General features: G+C 49.9%; 1 protein-coding gene across 5 annotated transcripts in view; it reads right to left on the bottom strand.

Moving 5' to 3' along the window:
* dcaf17 (ddb1 and cul4 associated factor 17) overlaps positions 1–13,614 on the bottom strand; it is an 87,384-nt gene that overhangs the window by 48,284 nt on the left and 25,486 nt on the right. For all 5 annotated transcript variants that reach the window (XM_038789497.1, XM_038789501.1, XM_038789498.1 and 2 more), the window contains one exon: positions 5,015–5,093. In XM_038789497.1, the coding sequence (XP_038645425.1) occupies positions 5,015–5,093 (79 nt within the window). The remainder of the gene's footprint in view (positions 1–5,014; positions 5,094–13,614) is intronic.

Genomic DNA, 13,614 nt, shown 5'->3' with positions numbered 1-13,614 from the left:
GGAAGGGTTTAAACTAGTATGGCAGGGGGGTGGGCACCGGAGCAATAGGTCAGAAGGTGAAAGCATTCAGGGTGAACTAGGGAATAGGGCCAGTATGGCTCTGAGGCAGAGCTGACAGGGAGATGTTGCTGAACACAGCGGGTCTGGTGGCCTGAAGTTCATATGTTTTAATGCAAGAAGTATTACGGGTAAGGCAGATGAACTTAGAGCTTGGATTAGTACTTGGAGCTATGTTGTTGTTGCCATTACAGAGACCTGGTTGAGGGAAGGACAGGATTGGCAGCTAAACATTTCATGATTTAGATGTTTCAGGCGGGATAGAGGGGGATGTAAAAGGGGTGGTGGAGTTAGGGAGAATATCGCACTGTACTATGGGAGGACACCTCAGAGGGCAGTGAGGCTATATGGGTAGAGATGAGGAATAAGAAGGGTGCAGTCACAATGTTGGGGGTTTAGTACAGGTCTCCCAACAGCCAGCAGGCGATAGAGGAGCAGATAGGTAGACAGATTTTGGAAAAGAGTAAAAACAACAGGGTTGTTGTGATGGGAGACTTCAACTTCCCCAATACTGACTGGGTCTCACTGAGTGCTAGGGGCTTAAGACGGGGCAGAATTTGTAAGGAGCATCCAGGAGGGCTTCTTAAAACAATATGTAGACAGTCCAACTAGGGAAGGGGCTGTACTGGACCTGGTATTGGGGAATGAGCCCGGCCAGGTGGTAGACGTTTTAGTAGGGGAGCATTTCGGGAAGTGACCACAATTCAGTAAGTTTTAAAGCGCTGGTGGACAAGGATAAGAGTGGTCCAAAGGTGAATGTGCTAAATTGGGGGAAGGCTAATTATAACAATATTAGGCGGGAACTGAAGAACCTAGATTGGGGGCGGATATTTGAGAGTAAATCAACATCTGACATGTGGGAGGCTTTCAAGTGTCAGTTGAAAGGAATTCAGGACCGGCATGTTCCTGTGAGGAAGAAGGATAAATGCGGCATATTTCGGGAACCTTGGATAACGAGAGATATTGTAGGCCTCGTCAAAAAGAAAAAGGAGGTATTTGTCAGGGCGAGAAGGCTGAGAACAGACGAAGCCTGTGTGGAATATAAGGAAAGTAGGAAGGAACTTAAGCAAGGGGTCAGGGGGGCTAGAAGGGATCACGAAAAGCCATTGGCAAATAGGGTTAAGGAAAATCCCAAGGCTTTTTACACGTACATAAAAAGCAAGAGGGTAGCCAGGGAAAGGGTTGGCCCACTGAAGGATAGGCAAGGGAATTTATGTGTGGAACCAGAGGAAATGGGCGAGGTACTTTGCATCAGTATTCACCAAAGAGAAGGAATTGGTGGATGTTGAGTCTGGAGAAGGATGTGTAGATAGCCTGGGTCACATTGAGATCCTAAAAGACGAGGTGTTGGGCGGCTTGAAAAATATTAAGGTAGATAAGTCCCCAGGGCCTGATGGGATCTACCCCAGGATACTGAAGGAGGCTAGAGAAGGTAGCACGGTAACATTGTGGATAGCACAATGGCTTCACAGCTCCAGGGTCCCAGGTTCAATTCCGGCTTGGGTCACTGTCTGTGCGGAGTCTGCACATCCTCCCCGTGTGTGTGTGGGTTTCCTCCGGGTTCTCCGGTTTCCTCCCACAGTCCAAAGATGTACAGGTTAGGTGGATTGGCCATGATAAATTGCTCTTAGTGTCCAAAATTGCCCTTAGTGTTGGGTGGGGTTACCGAGTTATTGGGATAGGGTGGAGGTGTTGACCTTGGGTAGGGTGCTCCAAGAGCCGGTGCAGACTCGATGGGCCGAATGGCCTTCTTCTGCACTGTAAATTCTATGTCTAGAGATTTTGCTGAGGCCTTGACAAAAATCTTTCAATCCTCACTGTCTTCAGGTGATGTCCTGGAGGACTGGAGAATAGCCAATGTTGTTCCTTTGTTTAAAAAGGGTAGCAAGGATAATCCAGGGAACTACTTCCTTACGTCAGTGGTAGTGAAATTACTGAAGAGAATTCCTCGAGACAGGATCTACTCCCATTTGGAAGCAAGTGGATGTATTAGTGAGAGGCAGCATGGTTTTGTGAAGGGGAGGTCATGTCTCACTAACTTGATAGAGTTTTTCGAAGAGGTCACAAAGGTGATTGATGCAGGTAGGGCAGTGGATGTTGTCTATATGGACTTCAGTAAGGCCTTTGACAAGGTCCCTCATCGTAGACTGGTACAAAAGGTGAAGTCACACGGGATCAGGGGTGAGCTGGCAAGGTGAATACAGAACTGGCTAGGTCATAGAAGGCAGAGAGTAGCAATGGAAGGGCACTTTTCTAGTTGGAGGGCTGTGACTAGTGGTGTTCCACAGGAATCAGTGCTGGGACCGTTGCTGTTCGTAGTATATATAAATGATTTGGAGGAAAATGTAACTGGTCTGATTAGTAAGTTTGCAGACGACACAAAGGTTGGTGGAATTGCGGATAGCGATGAGGGCTGTCAGAGGATACAGGAGGATTGAGATCGTTTGGAGACTTGGGCGGAGAGATGGCAGATGGAGTTTAATCCGGACAAATGTGAGGTAATGCATTTTGGAAGGTCTAATACAAGTAGGGAATGTACAGTGAATGGTAGAACCCTCAAGAATATTGAAAGTCAGAGATATCTAGGTGTACAGGTCCACAGGTCACTGAAAGGGGCAACACAGGTGGAGAAGGTAGTCAAGAAGACATACGGCATGCTTGCCTTCATTGGCCGGGGCATTGAGTATAAGAATTGGCAAGTCATGTTGCAGCTGTATAGAACCTTAGTTCGGCCACACTTGGAGTATAGTGTTCAATTCTGGTCGCCACACTACCAGAAGGACGTGGAGGCTTTAGAGAGGGTCCAGAAGAGATTTACCAGGATGTTGCGTGGTATGGAGGGCATTAGCTATGAGAAGCGGTTGAATAAACTTGGTTTGTTCTCACTGGAACGACGGAGGTTGAGGGGTGACCTGATAGAGGTCTACAAAATTATGATGGGCATAGTCAGAGTGGGTAGTCAGAGGCTTTTCCCCAGGTTAGAGGGGTCAATTACTAGGGGGCATAGGTTTAAGGTGCAAGGGGCAAGGTTTAGAGTAGATGTACGAGGCAAGTTTGTTTTACACAGAGGGTAGTGGGTGCCTGGAACTTGCTGCCGGAGGAGGTGGTGGAAGCAAGGACGATAGTGACATTTAAGGGGCATCTTGACAAATACATGAATAGGATGGGAATAGAGGGATACGGACCCAGGAAGTGTAGAAGATTGTAGTTTAGTCGGGCAGCATGGTCGGCACGGGCTTGGAGGGCCGAAGGGCCTGTTCCTGTGCTGTACTTTTCTTTGTTCTTTGTTCCTCAACTGTGATTTCCCACCTACAGTTGTTGACAGGGCCCTAAACAGTGTGCAGTCCATCTCCCGCACCACTGCCCTCGTCTCTTCCACTCCCTCCAAGAACAAGGATAGAGTCTCCCTCGTTCTCAGATTTCACCCCACCAGCCTCCTTATGCAAATCATAATCCTTTGCCATTTTCGCCAACTCCAGCGTGATGCCACCACCAAACACATCTTCCCTTCACTCCCTCTGTCAGCATTTCACAGAGACCGTTGCATTTGAGATAATCTAGTCCACTCCTCCACCATACCCAACACTTCTCCCATCATCTATGGCACCTTTCCATGCAATCGAAGAAGGTGTAACACCTGCCCCTTTACCTCTTCCATGCTTAACATTCCAGGCCAAAACACTCATTCCAGGTTAAGCAGCGTTTCACTTGCACCTCTGTCAATTTGGTCTATTGCATTTGCTGCTCCCAATGTGGTCTCCTCTATATCGGAGAGACCAAACGGAGACGGGTGATCGCTTTGCTGAGTACCTTCGGTCTGTGCGCACTCAGGACCATGATTTTTCCGTTGCTTGCCATTTTAGCACTAGACCCTGCTCCCATGGTTACATATCTGTCCTTGGCCTGCAGCAATGTTCCAGTGAAGCTCAACGCAAACTAGAGGAACAACATCTCGTCTTCCGGTTAGGAATGCTACAGCCTTCCGGTCTCAACATCAAATTCAAACATCTTCAGATGATTTGCCCTACCCCACCTCGACCCATTTGTTTTCATCCCATTTCATTTTAGCTGTCTTTTACCATTTCTTTCTTTCCTGTCTTTCTTTATATATATATAAACCACCAATCCCCCTACCTTATTCCCCTTTCCTTAACTTTTCTCACTTTTGCTTCCCCCTTCATCTGTCACAGTTTACCCTCTGATGTTAGCTTCTCTGCTGTTTGGCCTTTCACACATTTTGTTCTCTCTGGGGACTGCCATTAGCACTCTTTCCCTTGGCTTCTGTGGCTATTAGCACCCTGTTCCCTTGGTTTCTGTGGCTATGACTCATCTTTCATTCTCTCCATAGTCTACATATTTCCCACTTTCTCTGGCTTTTGGCTTTAACAAAGTGTCATCTGGAATTGAAACATCAGCTATTTTCTCTCCAGACAGATGCTGCCAGACCTGGTGAGATTTTCCAGCATTTTCTCTCTAGTTTCAGATTTCAGCATTCGCAGTAATTTGCTTTAATCCAGCAGTTCACTAATGTCCTTCAGGGAAGGAAATCTTCCATCCTTAACCGGTCTGGCCTACGTGTGACTCCAGAGCCACAGAAATGTGATTGACTCTGAAATTCTCTCAGGTATGGGCAACAAACGCTGGCACAGCCAACGACTCCCAGATCCCATGAACGAATAAAAAAAGAATTACCCCTTAATTTGAAAAACTAAAAAAAAAACATGGATTCCTCATCTACACAAAGAAGCATGTGGTAATGAAGGAAAAAACAATTTGCCTTCAGTTGCTTACTAATTTCTCTAAGTTAACCAACAGTTGGGTGTAAAATGAATGCCGACTATTGACAGTAGCTAATTCGTCATAACAAGCATAGGATCTCACAAAATTCAGTGTAGTTTTACACCAGCACAGCAGTTAAACCAGCACCACCACACTATATCTCATCCCCACTACTCACCGCTCTTGCTGCAGCTGTAACTTTGTTCTGTGTGGTCTTGGCTACTATTGTCTCTTGAGTATCATCCCAAGTCAAATACCTGTCGATTAGAATTAAGTGTACAAACATTATAGCGCATCAAGTTACATCAGGTTTAAAGCACAGACTATTCGGCCTAACTAGTCTGCGCTGGTGTTTGTCCACAAGTATCCTCCCCCACACTGAAAATGAATGAAAATCGCTTATTGTCACGAGAAGGCTTCAATGAAGTTACTGTGAAAAGCCCCTAGTCGCCACATTCCGGCGCCTGTTCAGGGAGGCTGGTATGGGAATTGAACCGTGCTGCTGTCCTGCCTTGGTCTGCTTTAAAAGCCAGCGATTTAGCCCAGTGTGCTAAACCAGCCCAGCCATTTTGCTAACATTTGCAGCATACCCTTGTATTCATTTCTTTATCTAGCTTCTTCTTACTGCATCTATGCTTGTTAGTTCTATTATTCCATGTTGTAGCACATTTCACAGGCTTAGCGTTCTTTAATTAGTAAATTAGTTTTTTCGCTGAATTCACAACTGGATTTATTAACGAATAGTTGATATTTATGGCCCCTAGTTTTTTAATCCCCAACAAATACCAATATCTCCCCATAGTCTGCCCGATTGAATCTCTTCAGAAGGACCTCGGTCAGCCCACCACTCAGAAAAAAAGAGCCCTTGCCGGTTCAGACTTTCCTGATAGCTGTAACCTCTCAGTTCTAGCATCATCTTTGTAAATCATTTTTAAAAATCCTTTTTTTAAAATACTGTGGAGGCTAGAACAGTGCATAGCCCTTCAATTGTGGTCTCACTAAAGGTTTTATAAAGTTTAACATATTTCCTTGCTTTTAAATCCATCCCTCTACAAATAAACCTCAGTGCCTGGTTTACTTTTTAATGGCTGTATCAACCTGCAATGCTATTTTTAAAGCTTTGGGAATCTGTAACTCTAGATCCCTTGCTCCTCTACTCCATCTGGACTCTTATTATCCAGGAAGATGTGGCCTGTTTAGTTTTCCTACCAAAATGCACTACCTAATGCTTAACTGTGCTGACATTTATTTCTCAATTAAATATTCATTGTGCATATTTCTTCGTGTTTTCTTACAATTTTTCTGTAATGATCTACAGCCCCCAATTTGGTGTTGTCTGCAAATGTAGGACTTGTGCTGCAGATTCCCAATTCCAAATTTTTAATGTAAACTTTCAACAACTGTGATCCCAGAACCCATCTCTGTGGGATACTTTTTGCCAGTCTGCTTAGCTGAACTTAACCTTTACTCTCCGTTTTCTGTTTAATTACCAACTTGCTATCCTTTCTGCCATCTGTTCCCTGACTCCACATGGACTCCTATTACAAGGTATCTTATCAAACGGCATTGAAAATCCAGATGTATTACATTCACTACACTACCTATGTCTAATCTGTTAATTATTTGAATTCTTCAGAGGTTAGTGAAGCATGGTTTTTCTTGTTAAAATTTGAGCTGTTAGGAAAATAAGGTAATTTTAAGGGGATTAGTTTAGTATAGGTAAACATTAGAAATAAGGTTTCATGTTATGTGATAATTTAATTTTCTGTGCCTGGAAGGATAAAACTAGTTAGATTCATGCTGGATAAAGGTTTTTGTGTGTGTGGAGGTTGGTTAAGTTCCAACTGTGTTTCTATTGTGCGTACAAAGGGATTCAGCATAAAAGGCATAAGAATGTGGGGGTTGCTTAGTAACTGGGGCCTTGTAAAATACAGAAACCTATAAGTTTTAATTTTGCTAATTTGATTGCAGCTGGAGATATGTAATGAGAGAGGTGGCAGCATTCACAGCTGTGTTCGAAGCAGTTGGTTTAGAAGGCTAGAGTGGGAACGTCTCTCTCTGCTTCGCTAGAAGTAAAAACATACCATGGAGTAATGGTTAAGCAAACAAGCGCAGAGATCTGAAGAGCAGCTAGTTAAGGAAACTAGAGAAACCAAGAGGTTTCCAAGGTGTTTGGAGTTAACAGAACAAAGGAAACTGGGAACCAGAACTGATTACTCTTCAGTAAAGTCACAGAGAGTTGGAAAAGCATTGAACGTTGAGAGGTCAGAAATATATCTGTAGGGCAACACGGTGGCGCAGTGGTTAGCTTAGCTGTCTCCGGGCATCGAGGTCCCAGGTTCGATTCTGGGTCACTGTCCGTGTGGAATTTGCACATTCTCTCCGTGCTTGCGTGGGTTTCACTCACACAACCCAAATATGTGCAGAATAGGGTAGATTGGCCTCACTAAACAAGAAATATGTCTGCAGAAGTGCTAAGGTGTTTGTCAAATTGCTACAGTTTTGGAGACATTATTGGAAATAATTGCAGAAATCGGTGGCTGGACCTCGGGAGTTTGCATAAAAGCCTTCAAGACGAAGAAATCCTAAACGGGGTGGTGTAAAATCCTAGACTGGATTTAAGTGAAGCGGAAGCTTTGTTTAAAAGTATAATTTGGAGAAGAGTTTCAAGCGTGTTCCATGGAGTGGAATTTGGAAATCCTTACATGACAATCATCGGGGGGGGGGGGGGGGGGGGGGGGGGGGGGGAATTTTGAGGAAACATTTACATATGTTCACTTGAGGTTCAGAGAGGAGACTGTATATGCACACAGTCATATTGTGTGCTTAAAAGAGACTTTGCGTGTTAATGACACCATTGTCATTTAAGATGTACTTTGCAATCTGTGTTAATCCTAAAACCTGTATGTAATTGTTAACGGGGGAGTAAAGGAGTATTGTATAATAATCTAACTTTTCATGTTAAACAAATGTTTCTTTCCTGGTTGTTAAAACCAATTAACAGTCCTGTTCCTCCATGTTTTATAAAAAAATAATCTAAGTTACAGTTTTCTGAGACAGATTTCCATTCTGGAGTGTTCCTGTCCAGTTATATCAACTGGGATTGTAACAGTGCTCAGTATCCTTTATTATATTCTCGGTTTCTAGATGTTTAGTTACATTTTTACGAAAAGATTCCAATAGCTTTTTGCTACCACTGGCGTTAAGATAACTGGAAAACGTCTAGGTTCCTGAACTCATTATATATCCATTTCGACATAGAAGAATCACATTTGCCGTCCGGCAGTCTTCTGGCACCCTTCCTTTTCTAAAGCATTGTTTGGATAAATATAATGGCTAGAATCGTCCCAAAAATGCACAGTGTGTTGGCTCAGGCGAGAAAACCAGTTTGAAGCTCGCAGGCTCCACAGCCAGCTTTTCTCACCAGATTGCATAGCACTCTGCGATTTCAAAGGGGAAGCAAATTCATAGTCAGCTGGAGGAGGGCCTAAGAAAGCCGGCAACCTGGGAATTCCGAGGTTTAGGATTTTTAAAGGACGTCCCAATCTCCAATTTAAATAAAAGGCATTACGCTTCCCCAACGGTTAGGGGAAACCCTGCTGCACCATGCTCCCCAGTGGGCCCCTGGCAGTTCCGGGGCAGTGCCAGGGTGCAATGCCCCAACATGTACCTCACCAACCGGTGGCTATACTTACCTATGCACCCCCTGACGTGGTTTTCTCGTGTGGTTTTGGTTTTTGAAAATCAGTAGTGATTCGCGCCAACGTGATGTCACGCCGGCTGGGTGGGAAGTCAGGATGCGGGCAGAAGTAGCAGTGTCAAGCCTGCTGATGTGATGTTAATTCTTGCATATCAGACTCACACCATTTTTTTCTATAAATCTAGAGTACCCAATTCATTTTGTTCCAATTAAGGGGCACTTTAGCGTGGCCAATCCACCTACCCTGCACATCTTTGGGTTGTGGGTGCGAAACCCATGCAGACACGTGGGGAATGTGCAAACTCCACACGGACAGTGACCCAGAGCCAGGATCGAACTTGGGACCTCGGCACCGTGAGGCAGCAGTGCTAAACATTGCGCCCCTGTGCTGCCCCTCCTGGGTGTTAACCTAATTATGTCGCCAGCAGGGTGAGGGGAAGATCTCATTCTGAGATCTCGCCAGAGCAAATCCCATTTTTGGTCTCTCATGAGATTGAGCCGCCATTACAGGATTTGAACCCACAGTCAATAGGGCCGTTTAATCATGGCAAATGTCTCTATCTCTTCTCAAACGTCTTGATTTACATGGATGCAAGTGAAGCAGATCAAGGTTTTTAATCCTCTCTCCGTTTGATTAGTTTATAATTTATCTTCCCATTTTTATCTTAAATATCTTTAATAAATATCTTTATTTAAGTGGGTGGCACAGTAGGACAGTTGTTAGCACTGTTGCTTCACAGTTCCAGGGTCCCAGGTTCGATTCCCAGCTTGGGTCACTGTCTGTGCGGAGTCTGCACATTCTCCTCGTGTCTGCATAGGTTTCCTCCGGGTGCTCCGGTATCTTCCCACAAGTCCCGAAATACATGCTTGTTAGATAATTTGGAAGTTCTGAATTCTCCCTCTCTGTACCCGAACAGGCGCCAGAGTGTGGCAACTGGGGGATTTCCACAGTACTTCATTGCAGTGTTAATGTAAGCCTACTTTTGACAATAATAAAGATTACTAAAGATTATTATTATTTCTATCTTTATTGATTTCTTATTCCAATGTTATTATATATCTTTGACCAAGACATCCCATGCCTTTCTCACCAGGGGCGGGATTCTCCCATCCCGGCCCCCCCCCCCCCACCATGGATCACTCTGGCGTCCCCACCCCCCACGGCTCAAATTCTCCGGCCCGGAATGGGCTAGTAGCGGCGTGATGCCATTCGCGACGGCATCACCTGCCACAAACATGCGGCGTCACAGCATAAAAGACGCACCCCCCCTCCGCAGAGACCCGGAAGATGGCCGCCCGCTGCGTAGCCCCGAGGTTCCAGGAGCGCGACATCAAGGCGCTCCTGGACGCAGTAGACCAGAGGAGGGAGGCCCTGTACCTCGGACACGGACGCAGGATCGCCCCACGCCTCAGCCGGCGCCTGTGGAGGGAGGTGGCAGAGGCCGTCAGCACTGTGACATCAAGGACAGGCGCCCAGTGCCACAAGAAGGTGAATGACCTCGTCAGGGCAGCCAGGGTGAGTAACCCCCACCTCGATGTGTGGCACACCCCCAGATGCAACCAACTCTAACCTTAACCCTAATGTGCTGCGTACCACGCCAAAATACGCACAACCACTGGCCTGCATGTATATCCCTGCCTAACACTGTTGCCCTTTTCCCCTGCCACCCACCCACCCGCCCCCCACAGGAGAAGCATGCACACAACAACAGGGAGTGTGAGAGGACCGGAGGGGGCACAGCTGATGAGAGACCACTCACCGTTCATGAGGAAATGGCCCTGGAACTGGCAGGCGGACCCGAGGACCGAGAGGTTGCCGATGCAGAGGTCAGGGGTGCACCACCAAGTGAGACCCCCACGGCCCGTTCCCATTCCCCCATAACCCCCTCCCCCATATCCACCCTCCCCCAATCACCGCCTGTGTGTCTAACCATGTATGCTGTATTGTGTATTGCAGGACCAAACATCGAAGCACCAGTCCCCGCGGATGTGAACCGCCTGCAGGATGCCCCAGGGCGGCCACGAGACAGGGACAGGCCCGGAGCAACACGGTGACGACGCCCCCTTCTCGTGCGAGTGCGACGACGCAGGCATGCGACACCCAGCGACGAGGGGGCCAGTCACAGGCCCCCATCGCAGCTGAGCCGGGACACCCATACCCAGGACACCACTAGCCGGGGCAGCCCTACCCAGGACAGCCCTACCCAGGACACCGACACACATGACACTGAAAGACAGGACAGTTTGACACACAGCGGACGGATGGACACGAACCTCCACCCCAGGGGACTGTGAATTCTGGGTCGGACGATGCTCACAACACAACGCCACTGCTATCTCCAACACCTTCCACCATCGCAGAGACACTCACCTTGGTTGGACACTTTAGTGATGAGGCTTCTGATACAAACACTGGTGCGCACAACACTGCCATACCGGTACAGCAGGTGGAGGTAGGAACAGCAGAGGGGGCGGGAGGTCGGAAGGCATCCTGGAGCAACCAAACATCTGCCGCCCAGACGGGTCCCGGGTTCCTGGAGTTACCACACCCACCCATAGACCCGATGCAGTCACCGAACCAGGGACGATCGAGGGGTGTGACAGCCGGGTGTGACGGCAGACGCAGGTGGAGGAGTGCCCCCAAGTCTAGGAGCTGGGAGTGGTGCGTGCCACCCAGGCTGAAACCGCACGGGTGGCGTCCGCGGTGGAGCCAATGGGTGCGACGGTGTCAGACATGGGGAGCAGTATGCAAGGCCTGAGGCTTTCCGTGCAGACGGCGTCTGTGGCCCCGCACATGGCTGCCCTCTCACAGGAAGCTATGAGCCAGAGCCAGCGGCAGATGCAGAGGCACTCAACGCCGTGGCCCTGTCTCAACAGGCCATGGCCCAGTCCCTGCAGACAGTGCCCCAGTCTCAGCAGGCCATCGCCGGGGGCATTGGCGCCATTGTCCATGTGCTGTCCGGCGTCGCCCAGACACAGACAGGGATGGCTAAATCCCTGAGCTCCATGGCTGCAAACGTGCAGACCCTTGTCGATACCAGGGCGGGCCTCCAGAACTGGCAGCTCGCCAGGTGTGGTGGGGCGTCGGATGGCTGGTCCGTTCACACCCCCGACCCATGTAGAGGCCCGGGGGCTATCGGGCACCCTGAGGGAGGAGGTGGTGCTTGGGCCCGTCTGGGGTCCCCCTGTAGGGGAGGTCCCGGAACACTGCGGCACCTCGGACTCCCCCTCCCCCCACTCCCCCTTTTCGTCCCAGGTGCATCTGGTGGGCAACGGGCAGGACAGTCTGGCAGCTCGCATTCCCAGTCACCCGAGCCGCAGCCTGGCCCATCTAGGCCGGGCCGCCCCAGGAAACGGCCGCTAAAGGGATCCCGAGTCACAGGGCAGGAATCACAGGAGTCCACCTCCAGTTCTGCTGTACCATCTGGGGAAACACGTAGACGAAATCAAAGGGCCCGTAAGGCCAAACAATTAGACATCGAGTAAGTTGGCACGGGTGCCCGGCACAAATGAGTTATAGGGACTAGGGCACATGGATGGACTGTTTGTCATTAAAATCACTTTCACACCTACAGAATCTGCCTTTGTGCTCTGTTCGAAGCGTGCAGGGGTGTCATGTGTGTTGAGCGCCAGAGTGTGTGTGAGGGGTGGTCTTACATCGGCCCGAGGTGCGTGTGCCCCCCCTCTCCCCCCCCAGGTCGCCCTCGCCATCCCCCCAGGCAGAGGACGGGACCGTGCGCTGCAGTGTCACGGCTGCATGCAGGGGTGGTCCGGGTGGAGGGTGGTACCGTGGCCATGGGTCAGACATTGTCCAATGATGTAGACCCAAGAGCTCATCGCAGAGCGGGTTGTCATCATCCTCCATGGTCTGCAATAGACACGCTTCCACCGGCGACCGTGTGGATCTGCAATGGAGGGGTGGTGTGCATGTGGGTGGAGTGAGTGTGGTTGGTTGGGGGGGGGGGGGGGGGGGGGGGGTGTGGTTGGTGGGTAGGCGGGGGGGCGTGAGGGTGGTCGGCTGGTGCCGTGGTGTGCAGTCTGTGCCCATACGCGGTGATTCCCACGCCCCCCTTGTCAGTGAACCAGGCGGCTACCAGCCTGTCCCGTGCCGGCTGGCCCAGCCGGTAACATTGAGTCATGTACGCTTCCCGGGTACCGTGTGCAGACATGCAGAATCATCATGCGGTGGTCACAGACCACCTGAATGTTCATGGAATAGGTCCCCCTCCTATTTGTGAACACGGCCCTGTTCTGTGCTGTACTGTTCTAATTCTAATTCTAATCTGCAGGTGGCCACACGGCGACGTGCATCCCATCGATCGTGCCCTGGACCATGGGAAACCCGGCCATGGCAGCGAAGCCCGCTGCCCGGGCATCCTGGCTGGCCCGGCCCACAGGGAACTGGATGCAGCAGTCTGTAATGGCATATAGGGCGTCTGTCACTGCACGGATGCACCGATGCACCGATGTCTGCGAGATGCCGGACAGGTCCCCACTCGGCGCCTGGAATGACCCCGTGGCATAAAGGTTCAGGGCTGCTGTAACCTTGACGGACACGGGAAGAAGGTGTCCTCCCCCAGTGCCACGCGGTGCCAGGTGTGCCATCAGGTGGCAGATGTGTGCCACGGTTTCCCGGCTTATCCGGAGTCTCCTCCTGCATGCCCGGTCCGTGAGGTCCTGGTACGACGAGCGGGGTCGGTACACACGGGGCCTCATCGGGCGTCTCCGTCGCCATGGCGCCACCACCTCCTCCGCCTCCTCCTCCTCGTCCTGTCGGGCGGGCGGCCCTCCAGCCTGGGCGGCTGCCACCTGCCCCTCTGCGGCAGCCTCCGCCGCCTCCCTGGCACGCTCCTCCTGCTCCTCCCCCAGGGCAACATGTATAAGTGCGGCTGCCGCCACGACAGCCAACATCGTCGGCTGATCAGCAAACATAGCGGCCTGCAGGGGGTGGGGGTGGGGGGGGGAACGATGACATGTCATCATTGCCCATATCCCCCCCACCCCCTCCCCGCAGCCAGGTGCCATGGGCTGCATGGGCGCCACTTTTGGAGGCTGGCACCTGGCCATGTGGATGACAT

Source organism: Scyliorhinus canicula, chromosome 2, assembly GCF_902713615.1.
Source record: "Scyliorhinus canicula chromosome 2, sScyCan1.1, whole genome shotgun sequence".
Classification (NCBI taxonomy): Eukaryota; Metazoa; Chordata; class Chondrichthyes; order Carcharhiniformes; family Scyliorhinidae; genus Scyliorhinus; species Scyliorhinus canicula.
This window is presented reverse-complemented; position numbering and strand designations above follow the sequence as displayed.